The sequence below is a fragment of the Cygnus olor genome, chromosome 25 (genome assembly GCF_009769625.2).
Source record: "Cygnus olor isolate bCygOlo1 chromosome 25, bCygOlo1.pri.v2, whole genome shotgun sequence".
NCBI lineage: Eukaryota > Metazoa > Chordata > Aves > Anseriformes > Anatidae > Cygnus > Cygnus olor.
Window position 1 is genome coordinate 1,716,776 of NC_049193.1, and position 21,713 is coordinate 1,738,488.

Sequence of the window (21,713 nt, forward strand, 5' to 3'; positions counted from 1 at the left end):
CTTTCGACAGAGGAGCCCGCCGGCCTCCCTCTATCCTCTCACCAAGTCCGTTTCGTGCAGGGCAGCCCTATACCACCCCCGTCGCTGTCACCGCGGCCAGGCCGGGAGCGGCAAGAGCCGCGTTGCCCCGTGACGAATCTGCGGCGCGGGCGGGGAAGGGCGGTCGGTGCCTCGTGCCCGCCGCCATTTCGCGCCTCTCCCCTCAGGCGACGGGGGCAGCTCCGGTGCGGGGCAGGGAGTGCGGGGCCTGGGGCTGGATAAACCCCATAAAGAAGCGAACGAGGGGCAGGCGAGGCGGCCCGGCAGCGCCCAGGAACCGTTTGTGTGCGCAAAACGCGTAGATCGGCCCCGAAAGGGTGTCCCTGTGGAGGGAGGCCCGGCCCGGTGCGGCACCCGGGGAGGTTTCTGTGCCTCGACGTAAGGATGTGCTGTGAAGGAGGCCTAGAGGAAGGCTGTGGAAGGACTGCAGGTTGTGGGGCTGTGTGGGTTCTAAGCCTGTGTAGGTTGTGCTTCAGAACTAAATCAGCCCGACCACCTCAAACACTTAGGCTGAATCGCAGGAGATTGTGAGTTGCAGCATAGATAATTCCAGGAGCACTGGGGTAATCCAGAACCATTTGTGGGTATCATGAAGGAATCAGACGAGGTAAAGGGCTTGCAAATAAAAGGCCTAGGGCTCTGAGTGATGGGGGAATGTGAAGGATGGCAGACCTCAGTATCTAATAGAGGAATTGTTCGTGCAGTGAGTTTCACAGTGACTGAACGTAAAACAGTGACTGAACACGGAATGAAAATGAAGTTGAGGACTGAAATACTGTCATACAGCTAGAGATATCGAGTTGTAGACACGTAAGGGATGATTTTAGTGCACCTAGTGAATGCAACAGCTGAAGGAAAGACAAACACTGAAGATTCTTGAAAAGATACTAGAAATATCTTCGATTTTTTTTGACAAAAATAGATAATACCTACCTAATCCAAAAGGACAGTAAAAGGGGAAAAGAAGAAACTGAGTATGACACCAAGCTGCTGCAAGTTAGGCCCATTTCTTCTTGATGACTGCAGTTTTTCTGGCCCAGTTTGCTTTCAGTCTTCAATAAGCACACTTTTATGAACAAATAAAGAGCCAGGAACTCTGCCCCTATCTGCTTACAGCATATCTGTGACCAGTATGTTGAAATACAGCAAAATGATCTGACTTCTATTTGATAATGAAAAAGAATGTAAAAATTGAAAAGATCTTCAGAAAGCCAAATATGCATCTTTTGAGTACCAGTTTCATGTGGGCAGAGTATTTGTAAAGAAAAGGTGAGAAAATACTTATAAGAGGTGAAAAATAACCTAGTGTTTTCCTGTTTTTGACTGCTTCATGCATTCGTCTCTAATTCATTAATAACATGATTTTATTAATATTAAAATGCATTTAATGTTGATTGCATTACATTATAATTTGGCACAGGTTAGTGAAATATTGAATATGGTCAATTAGTTTTACTGATTCTCACTTTCCACACTAATAATTCTGAATCTTTATATGTTTTCACATGTACATGCTTTACATTTTTTATTTTGCTACTTGCCTAATATCCATGTTGAGACGGTGATAGATTTTTGCCTTTACACATTTTAATATACTGCGTAACATATGTACTTTAATAGGTTTGTTTATATATTATCATTCTAATGAGGGAGCTCTAAATATTTCACTCTTATCCAACTATTTTAATTAGCAACAGTTGCATAAGCTTTGTAATGAGGACATATATTCATTAGAGACGATGAAACTCATTTTTACCTCAGACATTTGCAGGTAATAGGTGGCAGTGGCTGAGCTGCTCTAAATTTAATTAGCAGCCCAGCAGTGAAGAGTTCTTTACGGTGTTATGAGTCTTCAGTGTTGTAGTCTTGAGTTCTACAAAGTGACGGAAGATGAGGGTGAGATGTTACCATGAGTGCTTCTTTTTCCTGCTCCCACACGTGGTTCACGATGACGCCAGTGGAAGTTTGAGTAGTTTATGAACAAAAAAGTAAGCTCTTCAAATATGAAGAGGAATTTTGCGAGTAATGCAAAAGATCTTCAGCTATGTATATGCACTATAAAAGGAGAAAATACAGTTAGGGCCAGGATGCACATTTGATTCCGTTTTAGAGTAGCAACAATTCTTAATGTAGCTAACAAAGTCAGTATCTGGAAGTCCCACACCTTTGTACAAGTAAGAGTGGGCTGCCTACAGAATGTTGTGTGTTAACGAAACCAGCTATTACAATGTTCTGTAGTCTTTTTTTTTTTCTTTTAGCCTCAGGTTTCACGATCATAAAACAGGATAACTGGGTTTATGCCAGTTGTGTCAAACTTCAAACAGAAGCTGTATATTTTTATGAGCTGTTGAATCGAGTGTTAAATCATGGTAACTTCATGTTGATGGAATAAATTTCTCATTGCAGGACAGCTCAGGATGTGTTTGTGCTGTCGGTGGAGTCAGGGAGATGGCTTCAGGAACTGAAAGGTCAGGCCATTGTATGGTTGAAATAATGTACGTGAATAAAGTCAACATTTTTTCTGGTTGTTTATTTCCCAGACAGGAGTGACTACTATAGATACACAATAATTTTTCAACTCTAAAAAATGTGTTTTTTTACTGCAAGGTGAAGGCCAGACTTGTGCTCTGTACTATGCTAAATGAAGTTTCTATGATTAGGGGAAACAAACTAGAGTTAGGCTGGAGATGAGGGAACACCAAGAAGTACCGTGGGTCAGACAGTAAGCCAAACACCCACTGGCTAAAGAAAAAAACGTGTCTGTGAGTAAGGTTATTCCGTTACTGTTTACTGCAGAGCTGGCAGTGCCTTCCATGTATTTATATGATAATTGTTATGTGCCCGTGCAAGCTCTAGCCGCACAAGGCAGTCTGCCGAAGGAGTTCTAGAAGTGTATGTACTAAGCTAAGTTTCTGTTACATACTTACTTGCTATTTATCTTTGCCTGTCAGCTTCTTTTTTAGATCATAAATTTTGTAAGCTGGATGCCATCTTCTGATCTTTCGTGTGCAGTACTCACAGCAGAGGGCCTTAGATCTAGTCAAGGTTACTGAATTTATCAGAAATTTTTGTAGCAGGAAGACGCTCACCTTACATGTGTTGATAAAGACTCTTAGGGAATTTGGGTCTTACTAACTGTAGAAGAGAGCTTTAGAAAATGCTCAGTTGCAGTGCTACAGATTTTCCTATCTACAACTTTTATTTTCTATTTTTTTTTTTACTCCTTCCCTTTCAAGATATACACATTGAAACTCACAGAATATGCGTGGGCAAACTCAGTTTTATTATTATTTTTTATTATTGTACTATCATTTACTTTGGTAAATTTGTATCCCTGTTTAAAGTGCCTGAAAGCAATTAAAACTTAGTTTAAATTCAAGTATCGTAAAATGTACATAGTATAAGCACAAAAAAAGCTGCATAGTGAAAATACTAGGGCAGGCTGTTACATTCAGGATGCCAAATACTCAAGTATTAACAACACCAGATTAGTTTTAAGGTTAATGATAATTAGTCAGCTTTATACAGTAGGTATAGAACCATGGGCAATACAGATGCATTGTTCTTACCATTAACAGAAGATAGAAGCATAACTTAACAGTGGAGGAATTTGCAGTATCAGTTTTTTAACACATGCCGTAAGTAACAGGGCAATTACTGACAAATTAAATCTTACATGCTGCTGTGGATCCCACAAATACTGTGTTTTTGTGGATTTTGAGCCCCTGCAATCCCAGTGATGTCAGTAAGAGCTTGTGACATCCATACCTCTTAAAAATCCTTGTAAACAAACGTTCTTACATTAATACCGTTTTTATTATTTTTTTTTATAAAATTTGTCTCATAAGGTCATAAAGTACGTTCGGGTTTGTATTTCTGTTTTTTCCGTGTACAGATGCAAGATCAACTACCGTACTTTTTAAGTGTCCTTAGCTACTTCGAGTAGTAGTAGGGGATACATGACGGGTTTGGTAGAATTTTACTTTGAATATGTAGCCCTTACTTTGTCCGTTCAGTTGTAGCCATAATTGTTGTATCCCGGCATATAACTGATTTGCTGTATGTACGAGATCAAAAGCATAATTTATCTAAATGATTTTCCAAACAGGAATTTGTTGAAGATATTTTAATTCATATTGTTGTAACACACAAAATGAATTAAATACCAGTATTAAAAAAGTTGTTTGACTCCTTAATTTTGAACAGTTAAGGGGTATAATTTTACTTGATATAGCTAAGGAAATCATAGTACAGGTAGGCACGGACCAGTAAGAGGATGATTGGTTTTCAATGGAAATTACTGCTTCAAAGTCAGTGGAACAATATGGCTAAAATGTTATTTGTTTGTAACAACACTTTTAAGAAATGTCTGTGTGATAAGGGAAAGAAATTTTTGCTCAGTTATTGCCTAAAAAATATTTTAAAATACCAGCTACTTTTAAAAGAAAAATCAGTGAATAGTTTAAGAGCATCATTGCATGTAATTTTTTGCTATTAGAAACTGTTTTAAAATACATTTCAAATATGACAGTTGTGATATAAATTATTGCAAGGTTTCATCAGTCATTGTACGTATGCAATATTGAATAAGAGAATGAAATATGCAGTTCTCATTTCCAGAAGGAGAAAACAAGTTTTCTCTTACAAAGAATATGTCAAAGTATAAAGTTATAGTTTAATTTTTTAATATTTGGAGAAATACTACAAAACAACAACAATAATGAGAAAATGAAAGGACTGTACCCAGAGTATAAAACTAGTAGAAGTTATGTTTCTTGGAATCTTAACTCCCTTGCTCTTCTCCCTTTCTTTTAAGAGACTTGTATGTTTTTATTGTGTTAAAGTACTTAGTAAGATTTCATAGCTGTGGCAAGACAGAAGGAGGCCGTATAAGTCCATCTACAGTTTATTTCCAGAGCCCGTTAAGGATGAACTTTGGATTAGTTTGCTGTAGGTTAAGGTTTGATAGAAGGGATACTGCACGACCTCCTCATTACCAGCCTGACTTCAATGTCTGGAAGAGTTTTCTGTTTAGTGTGCAAACATCCTTCATCGGTTGCTGCTAGGTGGAGATCAAAGCGCAGTGAAACTGATTTTTTCCTTAAGCGTGGGTTGTCCTTAAAGAAAGAACCTTCCCATTCTTTAATAACTTCATCCACTTTTTCTGTTCTGAAACAATAAAGCAAACGTGTTTATGATCCTTTAGGCAGTATGTAATATGTATCTTCAGGTCTGCTTTTAAAATGTGATGAGAAACCATGTAACAGTCAAGTTATATTGGAAGCTGTCCTCACCAGATTGAATCTTTTTTTTTTTTTTTTTAACAGCTTCATTCCCCTGGATATTTCATTATCTTGCTTTTGTATTTTTATGTAGCCTCTGCTACAAAACCATTCCTCTGAGCACATCAGGTGTTTGCTTCCAAGGAAAAAGTTTAGAACCCAGCCTCAAATACTTTGTACAAAACCTCTCTACCATAGTGGGCAGGACTGAATTCCTGCATCTGAAAGCCTTCAAAACAGGGAGGAGAAAAATCTAGTTAATATCCAAACCTTAGAATGTGGATCTACAATTAATTAAAAAGGAAAAAAAAAAAAGGGACAGAAGTAAAATATGGAGAATGAAAATCCATCTGATTCAAATAATCTTTAGGCGCCCAAATCCTATTGATGTAATCCTCTATTTGTTTCAGGATCTGAATCTAAGAGTCTGATTCTGGGGGCCTTACACAGCTCAGTAAACTGCCCAGCCAAGCAGCCACATTCAGATCTGACAGACACTGAGTGTAAGATGAATAAAAGTGTAAGATGGAAATAAGCTTCAAGTGTGGAATGTGTATGGTACACCATATGACGGCATCAATTCTTAAATTTCTGTTTTCAGTAGCTCATTATAGTTAATTTTTAGTGACAGGGTATGCTACAGCTTGTTTTAAGAGTTCTGTTAAATGCTAGTCTACAAAAGACTTTAAAGGGTAGCAGAAAACAAAAGAATGAGGCAATGTAGTGCTAGCAAAGTAAATTAAGAATAAAACATACCAACAAACGTTCACATGCCCACTGAGGAGCCAAGCTCTAGTATAGTAATTGGCAAAACGTAGGAGTTTCCAAGTAGCAAGTCAGAGCAGCCAAGCCTGAATTTATGTGCATAAATATGCCCCAGAGGGACTTTGCAAACATGGTATGGACTCTTTTACTTTCAGAATGAATTATTAATAGTTTCATTCTTGACAGGAATAGCAATTAGAAGCATCATCATGACATTGTTAGCTCATGAAGTAAATGCTAATAAAAAGAACTTTCAAATTTAATTTATTGTTAAAACATTCCATTCAATATAAAGTGAAGAACTACCACTGCTACTCTGGAGCTTCCTTGCTGTGTAGGAATGATAGAACAGATATTAAGTAAAAGAAAGTCAGAGATACTGATATATAACACCCACAATTTACATTTAATCATTATTTTGTTAAATTCATGTATGTCTTACTGTATAGTGCCATGAGCTTCAGCACTTTCCTTCATAATATTTCCATCTAGGACTGCTTGTTTTGTCATCAATTCCACCTTCTCAGTTTCATGCTTCTTTACACCATCTATAAAAGAAAATGCAAATATACCATGTATGCAGAGGAGTAAGGTCAGGGCACAGGACCTGGGGATGTTTTTCTTCCTGCTTTATTGGAAGAAGTTCCTTCTGTAATATCCATTAATTTGTGTGTAGTTAGGAACCTCTTTAAGGCCATAATCCCCTAAGGGGGGAGTGTCAAAAAAACTCACTTGAAGGCAGCATAAAGGTAATCTTGCTAGTGGTAGGCTTTTTGTCATCCTTTTGATTAGGTATAGAGCAACGATATCTGCAAAAATAAAAATTATTACAAGCATCAAATAATATTGAATTACTTTAATTTATAACTTGTTTTACAAGCAACTATGAAAAAAATTAAGAATGTGAGAACGATGAGAAGCTCTGATTGTAGCAACTGCTTGTTAGGATTTCTTATTCTGAGCATAGAACTAAAGAAAATTACTGAAAATGTCTGTGTCATTTCATTTTTGTTTTTGACAGTTCTTCATGAGTGGGTTGTGTGCCAGAAAGAGCTATTTAATTTTATTAATACTGAATTGTGTGTATTTTCAGAGTTAAAAGCATTAAGTCTGACTCCTCTGTCTGGAATCTTAGGCAACCGTGTGAGGTTGCTGGACTAAAACCCTGTGTTTTCTGCAGAAATGAGTAAGGGAGGCAGTGTCCACTGAAAGGTGTCAGAACAGTGTGCCTGCTTTAGTTAAGAGATCCGTGCAGAGTGCAGGACCTGGTGTTTTGCCTTTTCCTTATCCTCTGTTGTTGATGTAGGTGTAGCTGCCTCGCTCAAGTCTACATTTCAAAATACTGGTGTTTGTGTACCAGCGATAGGGGCAGGCACGAGTTGGAAAATGTCCCTAGAAGACCTATTCTTAAACAGCATCCTGATGTGTAGGCTCTCCAAACGTGTGACTTCACAGACTTGGAGTGGCACCGAGTAACATGAATTCAGCATGCAAATGGGCATCCATCGTGGGACGAGATGTGAACTCCTCTCCAAGAACTTCACACACACGGACTTGCTTCATCTCTGGTCTGAGACAAATGGAACCCGTGTTAAGCAGCTAATGTGATACAAAGCCTACGTCAACATGCAGTGCCTTGGGTGAGGATGCAGGAAGCTTGCTACTAGCTGCAACATGCTGCTGGCATCCAGAAAGTAAGGATATGGTAAACTGAGTTACAATGAAAACCTTTCTAAGGACTTTATGCTGTAATTTTTTAATGATTGGTTCATGTATTTACAATTCTGATGGTTAGTTCAGTGGCAAGTTCTGAAATGGAAGATAAATCTGAGTACTTTCTCTAATCAACAAGTACCTGCTCTCTTCTTGTTCAAGCAGACTGCGGTACGTTGCTATCTCCTCCTCCAGTTTCATCCTAGTGTTCAGCAGAATTTCATGCTCTCGAAGCTGCTTCTCAATACCTCTTCTCACTTCCTGTAGCTCTTTCTCTAAACATTCAATCTCAGCTTCTAAATTCTGTAGTTGCATGTGGTACTGCTGCTCTGTGGCACGCAATGAACGCTCCAAACCCTTTTCCTGTTAAATTTAACTCATATTTTAAGATTTGAAAAGTGTGCCTGTAAGGATGCTCTATGCACGTTTCCTTAACAATCAGACGATGTAGTTTTATATCAGTTCTTTTAAGAATATTCTTTAGGAACAAGGGTATAGCTTTTACGGTAAAACTTTTGCTGAGCTATTTTCCAGTAAAATTTGTAATAATTTAAGATAGAATAAAACAAAATAGCCACCTGTTGTACCACCAGTTCACTATCACTGCTTTTACAGATCTCTGGTTTTACCTGTATGGTTAGAATGATAGTCAGCTAAGTACAGCATGAAAACTGAGTGCTCTGTGCGCTCTTTTGTCTTAAATATATTACAGAATTCAGCACATGGCTGATGTATTCTGTCACAAATCCAATTGATGAATTTGGTCCACCCATTCAAAAAAAGTTCTTACAGTAAACCTGATCAGAGTTGGTTAGGCAGAATAACTGGGACCGTGGTGGGGGAATATCGTGCAAATACATGCTTGGCAGGAGTGGAAATATGAATTGTGTTACACATCAAATAACAGATTTTGAATCAAGACACATAGTGCTCTTAAACACGAGCAGTTGACTTAGCTGTTGCCTGTGGGGTAGTGATCTGTGTGACAAACTCAAAATGCACAGCAAAGCTCTGTGTTTTGTGTTTGTTGTATTTCTGCTGTACAGTGGATGTGTTTCTTCCATAAACTGACTTGTGAACAGTTTACATTAAGAAAAATACCTGTGTTTTTTTTTTCAGGAGATTTTGACTATCATTTTATGATTCTTACCACAGCATGGAGAGATTCGATTTCAATCTGCATGTGGTGCCACTGCCGCCTGGCTTCACAGAGTTCTGCTCTGGCTGCCTTTAACGCTTCTGCATCTTTGTCCATTCTTTTAACTGTAGCTGCTTCTAGCTACAGGGGATTATAAATATGTATATATACACATATATATATACACACAAAAAAGAAGATAATTTAAAAATATTCAAATAAAATGAAATAGACAAAAAATCTCTAACAGGGATTTTTTTAAGATCCACATAAATTTGTTAGAGCTAACAGTGATGAGTTGATATTTTATGTGCTGTGTCGTGCAGAAGTCCATATCCTGCTGTGCTTGGTGGGAGGTAGCTGGCTAAATCTTGAACCCTAACTTTTTGTTATAGAAATATGCCAGTACAAATGAACCATTTGTATTTAGACCTCATCCTCCTCTAGAGTAAGTGGGCTTAACTTCTTGGCAGTTAGAGGAACTGCAGTCAGTTCCTGCAAACAGTTCCAGATTTTTTATGTATTTTTGATTTCAAGGAACAGCTTTATAGAAAGGGAATGCTTTTGATTGCGTGCATGGATGCATTCCAGTTGACAATAGCTGTAATTATGGTTTTGCCTGATGTAGTCATTGACTAGATTTCAGATTGTTCTAGAGCAAGCACCTCCATTCATTCAGATATCGAAATCTACAACTTTTCCTTGTCCTAGGCTTAATCTTAATCTAAAACATTATTTGAGATAATTTGTCGTCCTTAAGGCTGAAACTTGTTCTAAAAAAAAAGTGAATAGTCAAATAAACACTGTGTTGTGTTTAGAGGTAAATTATTTTTTTTCTATTACAAATAATTTTTTTAACCAACCCTGAGCATATGTGGGGTCATTTTAGATTTGGACTCATCTTTGATTTAGATTGTATGTTACTGTGTTGTACTTCTAGAATAATTATTTTGCTTGTGGAAGTTATTTTTCCTTTATAGTTCTGCGTTTTACTACAAGTGGTGAAGGTGCCATAAGCACTTGAAACTCTTCATGCTCTTTTGCATATTTTAGACCTTTACGTAGGTTCTCATGATGCCATCAACTCTAAGAAAATAAACTCTTTAATTCAGGTGTTACAAAGCAAGTAAAATAAGATCAATTCCCCGCTTCCCCCTTAATATACTAACCTATTGTAATTTTGGCATGACATTGTTTGGTGGAAACTCTAAATTTGGCTAATCCACAAGTGAGTGCTCAGTAATCTTTGGTTATCCTTTTGTACCTGGGTACTGCAGAGTTTATGTGATGAGACCGTAACGGTCCACGTTGGCTGCTGTGTGCCAAACACCACCACAGACGTGGTTTAACCATCTGGTTTATAGCTGCCACGGGATTAGGGTGTAGATCAGCCAGATTGCAGCAGTAATCTGGCCTGTGGTTAAAACAAACAAAAACAAAACCCAACACAAACAAATAAACAAAAACCTCCAGAATTTCTGCAGTGCCTAAGTACAACAGGGTGATAGAATACCTAATTTTCAGCCTGAATTTCTTGGCATTTGATGGCTCTAAGTTGTTTTTCCATTTTATTTCAAAGTTCAGTTAGGTTTTAGAGATGCTTTGTATGTAAATCTAAAACAGCATTGTGTGTTGATAACATTTAGTAAATCTGTATGAAAGAACAAATTATATTTGCTAGAAAGTATGACAGTTTTACTGTGAACAATATAAAATAGTTACTGAAAAAGTGCTGTTCTTTTTTAATATAGGTGCTAAAAACTGTAAAGCTTTCTTTATATACATGGCTTCTTTACATCGCCTTTGATTTTCAAGATTCTCAGTTCCCGTGGGATAACTGAAAGGTGCTAGAGGTTACTGTGTTACTGCATATGTCGTCATTTTTAAATCCCAGCAATATCACTGTTGCAGGTACAGAAAAACATCCAGATGAATTACACAGCACTCCTTTAGTGTGAATTTCATACCCTAAACAAAACCTTTTCCGCATCTTCTAGTTCAAATCTTACTGCAGTAAAATCAAAATCCCTTCCCCAAAAATATGCTGCATCAAAAAGGAAATACTGTACCTCATAGAGGCTGAGGGAGGAATTGTACAGACAAGGGTTGTCTCCTTGCTCTGGAAGGTGTATGTCTGCATGAAGTCATTACCTGGGTCCTTGCTGAGATGATGGTCTTTATCTGATTTCTGGTGATGAGCGTTTCATACTTTGCCCTGATCTCACGGAGGAGCTGGGACAGTTCCATTCCCCTCCCATCCTCCACCTTGGCTGCCTGAACCTTATTGATAGGGTGAGGCGGCTGCTGCAGAGCCTTCCCTGCCTGCAGTGAGACGAGAGGGAAAGTACAGGCAAATTTTAAAGCTGCAGAGCTTTATTTCTGAGGAAGCACTGGAAGGTCGGGGGCTTTCAGTCCTTTCTGAGAACATTGAATAATGCAAAGATGTCGCTTCTGCAGCAGTGAAGTGATGATACCTAAATTATGTGCTGAAATGAATTTATACAGTGTCTTTATGCTTTTGTTGCACTGTAACCTAGTTTTTTTATAATGCCAAAAAATGTGGGGTTAAGAGATACAAAACAAAGGACAAAATCGCAGCTGCACAGAATGAGACTGCAGTCACACAGGGAAAGGGAAGGGGACAGCTTCCCAGCAGGACCCCTGCGCTGGCGGCGGTGCTGCTGGAACGTGCCTTCGCCAAGCGATTGTGAAGCACCGGCACCAGTTATCTGGAGATGATGCAGAATTTCCCTCCTTGAAGGCTCACTGAGGCAAAGCGTGGCTGACCTGCTGTGCTGCTGGGGATTGTCCCGCTTTGAGAAGGAGCTGGGCTCCTGGCATCCTCTCACCCGATGCTTCTGTGTTTCTATGGGCAGGAACACAAGAAGGACAGAAGCCAGCGCCGCTAGTGGCACGGAATGCTTTCACACCTTGTGGCAAGGGGGCTTTGGCTCCCTTTCTGCAGAGCACTAAGAAATTCTGGTGAATGGATACCTCAAACGTAGCTAACTGCTGTCAGAAAAGGCGTGTGTTTGTCTCTGAAGGTGTTTACGGTTCCTCTCTGCCTTGTGTCAGGGGGCTCAGTTCACACAACATGCAGATTTTGTTGGCTCCTCATGCCTTTCCTCAGAGCTACGTGAGAGGTAGAAAGCAAAGGTTGTCTGTTTGATGTTCTGTAATTTCTACAAATAATTCTCCATTTCCTGGCTTATTTTAACTGCTGTGTGCTGACAATCCCAGTGATCTTGTCTACTAAGTACTGCTCTTACCAATTTTTCAAAGTTTTTTTTTTCAGTAATATAGAGTATGAGACAGTAAAAAATCCTAATTTCAGTTAAAAAAAATCGCTAAATAGAATGCAGTTTTAGACTCCAAATAAGAATATGCATCAGTAAAATGAGGGAAAAAAGGCAATAAACTTTCACAAGACACTCCTTTTAAGGAGTTGAAGCATTGTACCTCTTAAAAGTCTCCTTGTGTGCATAAGGCTTCCTTGTTCTTGACTCTCTCTGCTGGCACGTGTAAAAGGATCCTGTGTACTGATTTTATTTTTCTTAGCTGGTTGTTCTTCTGCTGGCCTGGATAGAGATGAGAACATTTTGTTGTCCACTACATTTTCTACAGCTGTGTTAATCATTCTAATTTTGCATAGTTTTAAAAACAAAATGTCAACAGTGTTTTTCATTGATGGTATGAGAACAATCATATTAGAAAAAAAAAAAAAAGGAATCCAAACATCGAAAGGAAGAGCCTATGTATCTAAGTAAATAAGAACTTTTAAATGTAATTTAAAATCTTCCTTTTTTCTTTTCATCATGATGTTGATTCTTTGCAATTTGTTTTCAGTTCCCTGGGACTCAGAATGACTTCTGCTTACATCAGGCAAAGTCAGGGCTGTCTAGCATCCAGAAATGAACCCAGAAATGTATCAGCTTGAAATACAATACACAGAGCTCTGTAGGGATATCGGATTTGTTCACACAAACCGAAGTTTATGCATCAATCAGTGTCTATGGATGAATCTTACTATTACCAGGAGCTAAAATTTTGTCAGTTGATAACATTTCTAAAAGCTTTTTAAAAATAAATTAGCACTAATGCTTTCTTTTTCATTCTTTTTTCCAGGTGTAAAGGGAACATCCAGCTGCGACATCCCTGAAGCTTTAAGGTAGGTATAAGCAACTGTATCTTCACTAGTATTTATGTAATTCTCAATCCTAGCTACTCTCAAGGTTTGTATTTTATCACAGATGTTGTCTTATAGTTAACTTAGTAGTTTAGATACCATGTGTCAATTATTTGGATTCTGTGATAATGTTACTGTGATTGCAAACCGCTTTTACAAACCAACCATTGTTGGTTTGACACAAGACCATAGCTGGAGTGGTTTCTACATATCCTAAGCAACTCTAATTTTACTTTTAGATCATAGTATGAAATTCAGGATGAATGTGTATGTAGGTAAAGTGCATGATTATTCAGTGTAAATGCAATCTACGTTAAAACAAAAGTGTGTTTGAAATTCAGAAAATTCTGAATTCCCAATGATGCAATAGTTTTCACAGCAATCACAGTTGCAGCCCCTGAGGTATGTATGTTATTTCATGTTTCTTTATAAACAGTTATAATGAAAATACATATGCCTTTGCAAGAAGACAAGAGAGACACATTTTTCTCTTCAAAGTGGAGATGTTGTCAATAATGGTGAAGGTTCTATGGTTTCAGTTTTTCCACACAAGAGAAAGTTTGTGGTTAGGAAAGAAAGATGACAAATGCTGTCCAGTTTTATGAGGAGAAAAAAATTTCCTTCAATCTGTATTTTAAAAATGTTCTCTGTGATGGTACTCTTGTTAATCAAATGCACCTACATAAACAACTTCAATTTGTCTACTTCTGCTATCACTATTTTATTTTATATAGTGTTTATTTAATAATAAAAATATAGTCTGCAGCAGTAAAAATATTATTGAAATACGTTGCATGTAGTAAGGTTCTTTTCATTTATTTATCAGCACGGTTTTTTAAAGGGAAAAGAAAAAATGTACACTTGAGTTGCATGCTTTTAGAAAATAAATTAATTCCTCATACTGCTGAAGATAGTGCATTTACTCAAGATGGTTTCACATTTTTCTCTCTTCATACTGACATATATTGAAGAATCTCATATTTAATTTCGTGTTATTTATCACAGTGGCTTTTATTTAACAGAATGGATTTTAGATGTGATTCTACCACTTTGATTATTGTTTTAACTACCCTGCCTTTTATTGGTTCCAAACAGGAAGCAGAAAAATACTAGTGGTTGGGTTTGCAAAGGGGAAAAAGGAAGTGCAGTATGAAATCCATGCTCACATTAAAATTTTAGTTTGAATCAAGTGTTTAAGGGATGTGATAGAATGTGAGAACATTTATATTGTAGGGAAACAATGGTATGCATATAAGAAGTCACAGTAACTCGTCTTACCTGGATTCACACAAAAATTGTCAATATTTTGTCTCAAGAACAAAGACTGACATGTAAATTGTGAGGGGATTGTGTTCTGGTTCCCAATTTTGTTCTGGATAAGAGATTCTTTTAAATAGTTGGACAACCAGAAGTCCAATGTAGGATTCAAAATATTGTATTGGGCTCCCACCAGGTGGCACTCCGCGACATGTAACCAACACCTCGTAGCTGGGGTTGCTGCATACTTTGAAACCAGTGTATCGCTTCTTTTCCACTAAAGTTGTGGTCTCTACGTTATGTTGTTCTGTTTGCAAAAAACTTCTCTCTTAATCCTTTGTATTGCTGTAAATTGGTATCTTTAATTTGTATGGTATCAAGTATTCCTTTAATCCCACATGTAAACAGTATTTTATTTTTTAGCATGTGCTTGTTCTACTGTTGGATTAACTTCTTAAAATGGGGCGCACTGTACCATGGGCACAATATATGGTAAAGCAAAATACCCAGCAAAATGGCAAATACAGCTCAGGAGCTACAGTCTTAAATTATGACGTGAAGAATGAAAGGAGGCTAATATCTTAAAGCTTGTTGAGTCCTTTTTTATTAGCCTAGATATCTGGAAAATTAGGTTAGAATAGCAAAAATATTTTAGCTATTAATTACTCAAAAATATAGAAAAGCACATCTAAATGAATGCCTAACGTTTGCATCACATTTTTAGTTACTGAACAAAGAATTGATGATAGATTTAAAAAACACCATGAAAATAATGCAGGTAACACCAATAGACTGAAGTAGAAAGTACATTGCATGACTGCTAAGAATGAAAACGCATGTTCTATGTAAAAGAATCTTAGTTAAAAAGCCAATCTATTTTTTTACTTCATGCTAAAGAACAAGGTTATTTATCCACTTCTGCTTTGAAAGCAACATGGAATGAATGGATCCTTTGCAATATCAGACTGTGCCTTATATCTTCTCTTCAACTTCCTTAACATGGGATGCAACAACCTTTCCATCTACCACTTCCTCAACAATTGTCTTGATCTTTCTAGTTTTGGTAGGATCTAAACAGCATAAACGAGACAAAAGAAAGTATTATGAAATTGTTAACATGCCTTGCATGAACAGTTAACATCCTCTTTCCTTTTAAATTGGCTAGCTACTTATTATGATGAACTCTATGATGTAGTTAAACAAAATAGCATACATTATTTTACTTACAATAATGACTTTAGAAATAATATTATTGGGACATTTCATCCCTCATTCAGGCAGTATTGAGAATTCTAAGTGAGTACTTAATAATTCTGTATCTATTAATTTTAATGGTTATATGAAGCAGTGTATATAATTAACATGGGAACACATTTACTTGAATGTTAATGGTCAGAATTATTATAACAGCTGTAAAATAAAAATGTATTCAGTCGAGTTCTACCTACCCTGAGAAGAATCCAGTGATTGTGTTTGTGATTTAGACCCTGTCAAAGATGAGCTTTCAAATGTAAGTCCTTGTCCTCCACTCCTAAAAATGAATGAGAGATGCGCTATATTGCAGAATGTTTGTCAGGTGCACGAGAACATGTATTATTGCCTTTTCATGCTGCCATTTATTGATTAATATAATCACTGAGCAAAATGTTACATTTGTTATATTTGTAAAGAAGAGCTGATTATTCAGTATCTTTGTATGTGCTTTCCTGTCTTTTGGTGAATGTAGCACTTGTTTATCCCTCGTCTCTTTTCCTGGAAAGCATATTGCTACAGAAAGTAAAACAGATACTTTATATGAATTATTTACTTACACAAACTCGCCATCCATCAAGCGACGGTAGGTTTCAATCTCCATTTCCAGACGACTCTTGATGTCTAGAAGTTGTTGATACTCTGCATTCTGCCGTTCCATATCAGCCCTGACCTGAAACAGCTGAGACTCCAGATTCCCAATCTGAAGTTGCATTTGTGAAAGCTGAGCGCAGTAACCTCCTTCCGTTTCTGCTAAAGTGTCTTCAAGGGATTTTTTCTGTGTAAGAAGGATTTTAAATAATCTGACTGAGGAAAATAGAATTCTTTACGAATGTAAAGACAACTGAAACAGTTTATGGGAGTAACTATGGCCTCAATACTTAGAGATATTTATTTTTTTCTTGAAATACTGGTTTGGTAATTGGCCTTTGCTGCTACTGCACTGAATGTGAACATAAAAGCTCATTTGTTTTATAACATGCTACTTGCAATCCAATTATATATATATGACTGCTGTTTAGGAACTAAAAGAGTGTAGATTTTAGTAGGAAATAAATGCAAATCTCAAATCCTGTAGAATAGTGTAAGATCTAAAAAAGGCTTTTAAGTTGGAAAATTGCCGAGTTAGCAGTTTCCTTTCAACCTACCATGGCAAGCTGGGATTGTAGTTCAATTTCCAAGCTCTGGAGAGTCCGTTTTAGATCTGTGATCTCGCTCTTGCCTGACTGAAGCTGCTCAGTATTGGTAGAGATTTCCCTTTTCAGCTCCCCACTCTGAAATGGCAAGAAGAAGATTGTAGTTCTCCTGTTCCGAATACTCAGTTCTCTTTTACATGCATTTGGCTGCATTTGCTATTTATGTGGTTGTTACTTTTTCGTTGAACCATGCTTCAGCCTCTTTACGATTTTGCTCGGCGATGACTTCATACTGTCCCCTCATGTCATTCAAAAGCTTGGTGAGGTCAATTCCTGGAGCAGCATCCATTTCAACGCTGACTTGGCCAACTGCATTGCTCTGGAAGCCCTGAAGCTCCTGGAGAGATTTGAAATAAAAGATTCTGTTAATAAAAGGCAAAATAGTTCTACCAGAAATATGTATAGAGAAATACGAGTGATATAAATTCTTTTTCAACAAGAATCCTTCCTAATTAAGTTTTATTTCATCTCTGAAGAATATAAAACAGTGAAATATTAACATAGATCTTGCCTGTCAGTTCCATTTGTCTCAATAGTCTTGTTATTTAACTTTTTGATTCTTCTCTAACCTGTACATCTAGGCTATGAGTAAAAATAATAACTGAAACTGTGAAAAGCATCTGAGTTGGCTCCCATTTCCTTTATAATTTTTAATGGCAAATTTTGTGTGAACTTTCTGCAACACAGTGACTGCTGTGGTGGTAGTATATAGGCAGAACAAAATAAGCAACTGACTTTCTGTGTTGATTTGGCAAGATCAAAATGTGAAAAGTTTAGTTCTGCTCAGCCAGGAGCTAAGAAAAGAGCAACTTGTTGGGGCCAACACTCCATAAGCCCTGAATGTACGCGAAGATACCTTCTGCATTCTTAGAAAAATGGCCTGGCAGTATTTCTAGTGGCAGAACTTAGAAAAATAGTAATACTACATCATCTAGAGCCCATAGCTTGGGTGCCTATTTCTTTCCCTCTTTCTCTTAGTAAACTCAAAAAAGAACAGCAAACAAATCAAATAATGGAACCGAGGAACTCCCACTGGCATAAATAAGGGAATAATTTGATGTTTTGCACTTCCATCTACCTTGTTATGAATATACAAAGAAAAAAAACTGTACCTCTTCATGATTCTTCTTAAGATAAGCCAATTCTTCATTCAGACTTTCAATCTGCATCTCCAAATCAGCTCTTGTCAAGGTCAGCTCATCAAGAACTCTGCGCAGACCATTGATGTCAGCCTCCACACTCTGGCGAAGAGCCACTTCATTCTCATATCTGCGAAGAAAGTAATTAAATTTGCTTTTTATGTGGTTAATGAGGTCAAATGCAAACTGTTACTATGTGCTTATATAGCTTTTACTATGAAATCTTAATACACAAAACTATTACAATATTAATAATTAACATATTCTGCAATGAGAGACTTTTAAATACATCATTTTTTTTTCCCTTAAAATAATAGTGACAGGTTTTGCAATATTACAATTTGCAATACACTTACTTCAGTCTGAAATCATCGGCAGCCAGTCTGGCATTATCGACCTGCAGAATGATTCTTGCATTGTCGATAGTTGCATTAATGATCTGGAATGCAAGCAATGTCCAGAGAATGATTTTATAGCCTTGTGGCTTTGCAGATCGATAGAGCTTTTTACGTAACTGTAATTCTAAATATGACTGTAATAAAAGTAAGTTGTTAGACTCTCATAGAATTTGCTAAATATGAAAATATATAGGACGGATTTTCAACTTCTGCAAATCAGCATGTTTCACTTAATGGAAGAATACCAGTTTGCGCTCTGTAGTTTATAATCTCTGAAGAGCTTGCCAGGTAGTCTCTCTGCTTCAGGAATTGAATTCGTAATATAAAAAGTATGAAACTTTCTAAAATGCAAACACTTCGATCAACAAGAACTTGTACAACTGGATCCTATCACTGCCTTCTCCTTTATTCCAGTTAGATCAAGTCATGTCACAGCATTGTGTGATACAGCTGCAGAACTGCAGTCAATATACAAGAAAAATTTAACACATACTAGTGCAGTTTGACGGAGGATTATTACAAGAGTCATTAACGTAGAAGAAATTGGTGCTTGGTTTCTGAAAGGAATTTGTTATTTGTCTCCAAATATTATTAGGTGAATTACAAATGCAAAGATGCATTAAGTACATTGCTTTGCTACCTTGTTTCGAAGATCTTCAATTATTGGATAATATTTACTGTAGTCGTTCCCAGACCCAGGAACACCAGCTCCAGGGCCGTTTTTCTCATACCACTCTCGGATTTTGCGCTCCAGCTCTGTATTGGCATCCTCCAGAGATCGTACTTTGTCCAGATACGCAGCCAAACGGTCATTGAGGTTCTGCATCGTTTCTTTTTTGGAGCCGGAAAGAAGGCCGCCATCCCCCCCGCCGCCAGTGCCAAAACCACCTCCAAACCCAGCACCTGAGCCACTGCCGAAGCCACCTCCAAAACCAGAGCCTGAACTGCTACCAAAACCACTTCCTAAGCCTCCCCCAAAACCACTGCCTAAGCCACTGCCGTAGCTACCACCTACACCGCCACCAAAACCCCCACCAAAGCCACTACCTAAGCTGCTCCCAAAGCCCCCACTGAAGCTGGAGCCAGAACCAAACAGAGAAGTGGCACCAAAACCTCCCCCAGATCCTCCACCAAAGCCAAGCCCGCTGCCACCAAAGCCTCCCGCAGCGCTAGCGTTAGACATCCGCAGGGCTCCCCCGCCGAGGCCGCTCCGAGAGGAGAACTGCCGGGAGCTGCCGCTGGTGCGCATGGAAAGGGCCATGGTGCTCAAGGTGCCCTGCTCTGTTTGCTCAGCAGACACCGCCGAGCAGGGAACTGTTAAACCTTTATATAGGGAATGTCGTGGGTGTTGCAGCAGCAGTCCCCACCTCCTACCAAAATCCTTAATTCTTTCTCTGTCTCTCTCGTTTGGGGAGGGGAAAGAGGGTAGTTTAGTATGCCCTGACCATGCTAAATGACGTGTGCAAATCTAAATTGCCCATGGGAGCAGAAATCTGGCACCCTCCAGGTGTTTGCTGCATGAGGAGAAATGGGTGGAGTAGAGCTAAGACATCATGATAATGTTTTGCCATGTGTAATGGAGCACAGAAATTTCTTTTCACATTTAAATCCATCTTAAATAATTTTTTTTGTCATTACATATTCTTTGCTTTCTTGGTTTGCGGCTATTATTATAGAAGAATGCTTAAGCCAGTAGAATGATCCCTTTCATATCAGACTTCCTGGCGTGTCAGAAATGTGTTTCTCTTCACAGTACTTTTCTGGCATGAACCTCTGCCAGATTAGTGTTCTCGGTGCGTTCGATAAGAAGTTATAACAGTGGTCAACAGAAGTATGGGGGGAGATGTGGACAGGCAGTGATCTGCAGCTTGGTCATTAATATGAAAACACAAAATATTCTTGATTACACTGGACATAATTTGTAATTGTTTTCTGCCCTAAACCTTTAGTCATTGAAATATCTGTCTAATGCTGAAACCAATGTTTCTATTACAACATCTTTTTTTGTGCTTAAAGAGATAGAAAGGACTTCCAGACACCTTTCAAGTGCAGGGAGAGAAGAAGCCATCAGACTTTTGTCTGGCAGTGGCTCACTGATTGCACCTTTCATCCATGGTGCTCCAACAGTATGTCTGCTCCTCAGCCTTTATGATCCATGGATCCACGTGTGGTCCATGCAGAAATTATAAATTCTGTCAAATCGATCAGACCATAGGTCTTTTCCTGCTGCCCTCTACCTAGGGTTCACAGGACAACTCAGTTGATAGTGTTGTGTAAATTCACAGCACGATGGTTTACAACTGCGTTTTTGTCACTGATGTTTTTCTAAGTCTAATGCAGTTGGGCATGAAAGACCATCACAGAAACACCTGACTATTTTTTTTTTTGTGCCTTCTATAATGTAAGTCTAAAGATCAAAGATAGCTCTTACAGGTTACAAGTTTTGGCATGGAAGCCCTTCCAAATCATTATACTTCTCTTTTGAAGTTATTTTGATAAACGGAAAATTGTTTTTTCTTTGTCCTGGCTTCATTATACCACTGGATTTGTCAACAGAAATTTATTCATTTTTAATTAACCTACATCTAAAAGTACGGATGCTTTTTTTTTTTTTTTTGGCAGACCTGTATTATGAGCAGTAGATCAAAGGTTTAAGTAAAGCATTTGTGTAGAAATGATGTGATAGCCTGTTATCAGTGACTCATGATTGTGAAAGCAGAGGATTATTTTGTTTGGCAGCTGTATATGTACAGTAAATAATGTACTGGAACGGTGAGATTTCAAAAGGAAGAGCTTTTGTGTTTATGTTGTGAAGAGGAAAAAGTAGACTCCTTGGACTGCAGATCTGGGTGTGGCATAGGAGACTTGTACTGCATGGGAAAAGCTTCATGTGGGTTTTGATAGAGGGGTTCAACAGAAATAGTACTCTTTATTTCTGAACTGAAAGGCAAAATATATTCTTTTGATGAAATATCTTTGCTTGGTATAATCCCTGATGATACAGAGTGAAAATAATAAAAAGACTTCTTAAATTTTACATTTTAATTTATTATGAAATGTAAATGGATGTTTATTTATTTGAAAATCATTTTTTACTGAAGTGAGGCTGCATTGTGTTTGGATGGTAGTTCAAGTTCAGAAAAGATCCACTGAATCAACATTTTAATATATTTTTTAAAACACCTACTCTAAATGTTCTAGTACATAAGAGAAAAATAGATTGCTAACCTTTGGATTGCAGTTAAACGAGCACATGTGATAGTGTATCATACATATCTAGTTAATTCTTCCTTGTAAAGTTTTGATAAGTTGTCCATTAAGGTTTCAGAAATAACAGGTATCTTTTAAA

The 21,713-nt window shown here is 37.8% G+C and overlaps 2 protein-coding genes and 1 long non-coding RNA gene across 8 annotated transcripts in view; 1 reads left to right on the top strand and 2 right to left on the bottom strand.

Annotated features, from left to right (window-relative positions):
* LOC121059790 overlaps positions 1–13,882 on the top strand; it is a 67,023-nt gene extending 53,141 nt beyond the window's left edge. For 4 of the 5 annotated variants that reach the window (XR_005814627.1, XR_005814628.1, XR_005814625.1 and 1 more), the window contains 3 exons: positions 2,446–2,507; positions 13,063–13,105; positions 13,560–13,882. This is a non-coding gene — a long non-coding RNA (uncharacterized LOC121059790). Of the gene's footprint in view, positions 1–118; positions 1,309–2,445; positions 2,508–13,062; positions 13,106–13,559 lie in introns of those variants that run through there. The other variant, XR_005814626.1, reaches the window with a different exon arrangement.
* KRT222 (keratin 222) lies at positions 4,703–11,354 on the bottom strand. 2 transcript variants are annotated; one of them, XM_040536894.1, is made up of 6 exons: positions 11,089–11,354; positions 8,950–9,078; positions 7,942–8,162; positions 6,819–6,895; positions 6,529–6,634; positions 4,703–5,208 (listed from the first exon to the last, which is right to left on the bottom strand). In XM_040536894.1, exons 1-6 carry the CDS (start codon positions 11,182–11,184, stop codon positions 4,995–4,997), a joined length of 843 nt encoding a protein of 280 aa, XP_040392828.1. In that variant the 5' UTR covers positions 11,185–11,354; the 3' UTR covers positions 4,703–4,994. The 2 variants fall into 2 exon arrangements, with proteins under 2 accessions (XP_040392828.1, XP_040392829.1); XM_040536895.1 differs by having other exon boundaries at positions 11,007–11,346.
* Positions 13,883–14,961: 1,079 nt separating the features above from the next.
* LOC121059681 (keratin, type I cytoskeletal 12-like) lies at positions 14,962–20,381 on the bottom strand. The gene is made up of 8 exons (XM_040536785.1): positions 19,005–20,381; positions 18,323–18,405; positions 17,940–18,096; positions 17,003–17,164; positions 16,780–16,905; positions 16,192–16,409; positions 15,829–15,911; positions 14,962–15,450 (listed from the first exon to the last, which is right to left on the bottom strand). Exons 1-8 carry the CDS (start codon positions 19,623–19,625, stop codon positions 15,353–15,355), a joined length of 1,548 nt encoding a protein of 515 aa, XP_040392719.1. The 5' UTR covers positions 19,626–20,381; the 3' UTR covers positions 14,962–15,352.
* Positions 20,382–21,713: the final 1,332 nt, after the last annotated feature.

Bases quoted from the DNA above. Each gene is read 5' to 3' on its own strand.
- KRT222 (XM_040536894.1), bottom strand. From the start codon at position 11,184: ATGGAACTGTCCCAGCTCCTCCGTGAGATCAGGGCAAAGTATGAAACG. The intron at 9,079-11,088 runs GTAATGACTTCA...AATCCCCTGTAG, and splicing joins TCATCTCAGCAAGGACCCAG to CTAGAAGCAGCTACAGTTAA. The intron at 6,896-7,941 runs GTACTTGTTGAT...TTATTTTTGCAG, and splicing joins CTTGAACAAGAAGAGAGCAG to ATATCGTTGCTCTATACCTA.
- LOC121059681 (XM_040536785.1), bottom strand. From the start codon at position 19,625: ATGGCCCTTTCCATGCGCACCAGCGGCAGCTCCCGGCAGTTCTCCTCT. The intron at 16,410-16,779 runs GTAGGTTGAAAG...CTTCTTACACAG, and splicing joins TACAATCCCAGCTTGCCATG to AAAAAATCCCTTGAAGACAC. The intron at 15,451-15,828 runs GTAGGTAGAACT...TATGCTGTTTAG, and splicing joins ATCACTGGATTCTTCTCAGG to ATCCTACCAAAACTAGAAAG.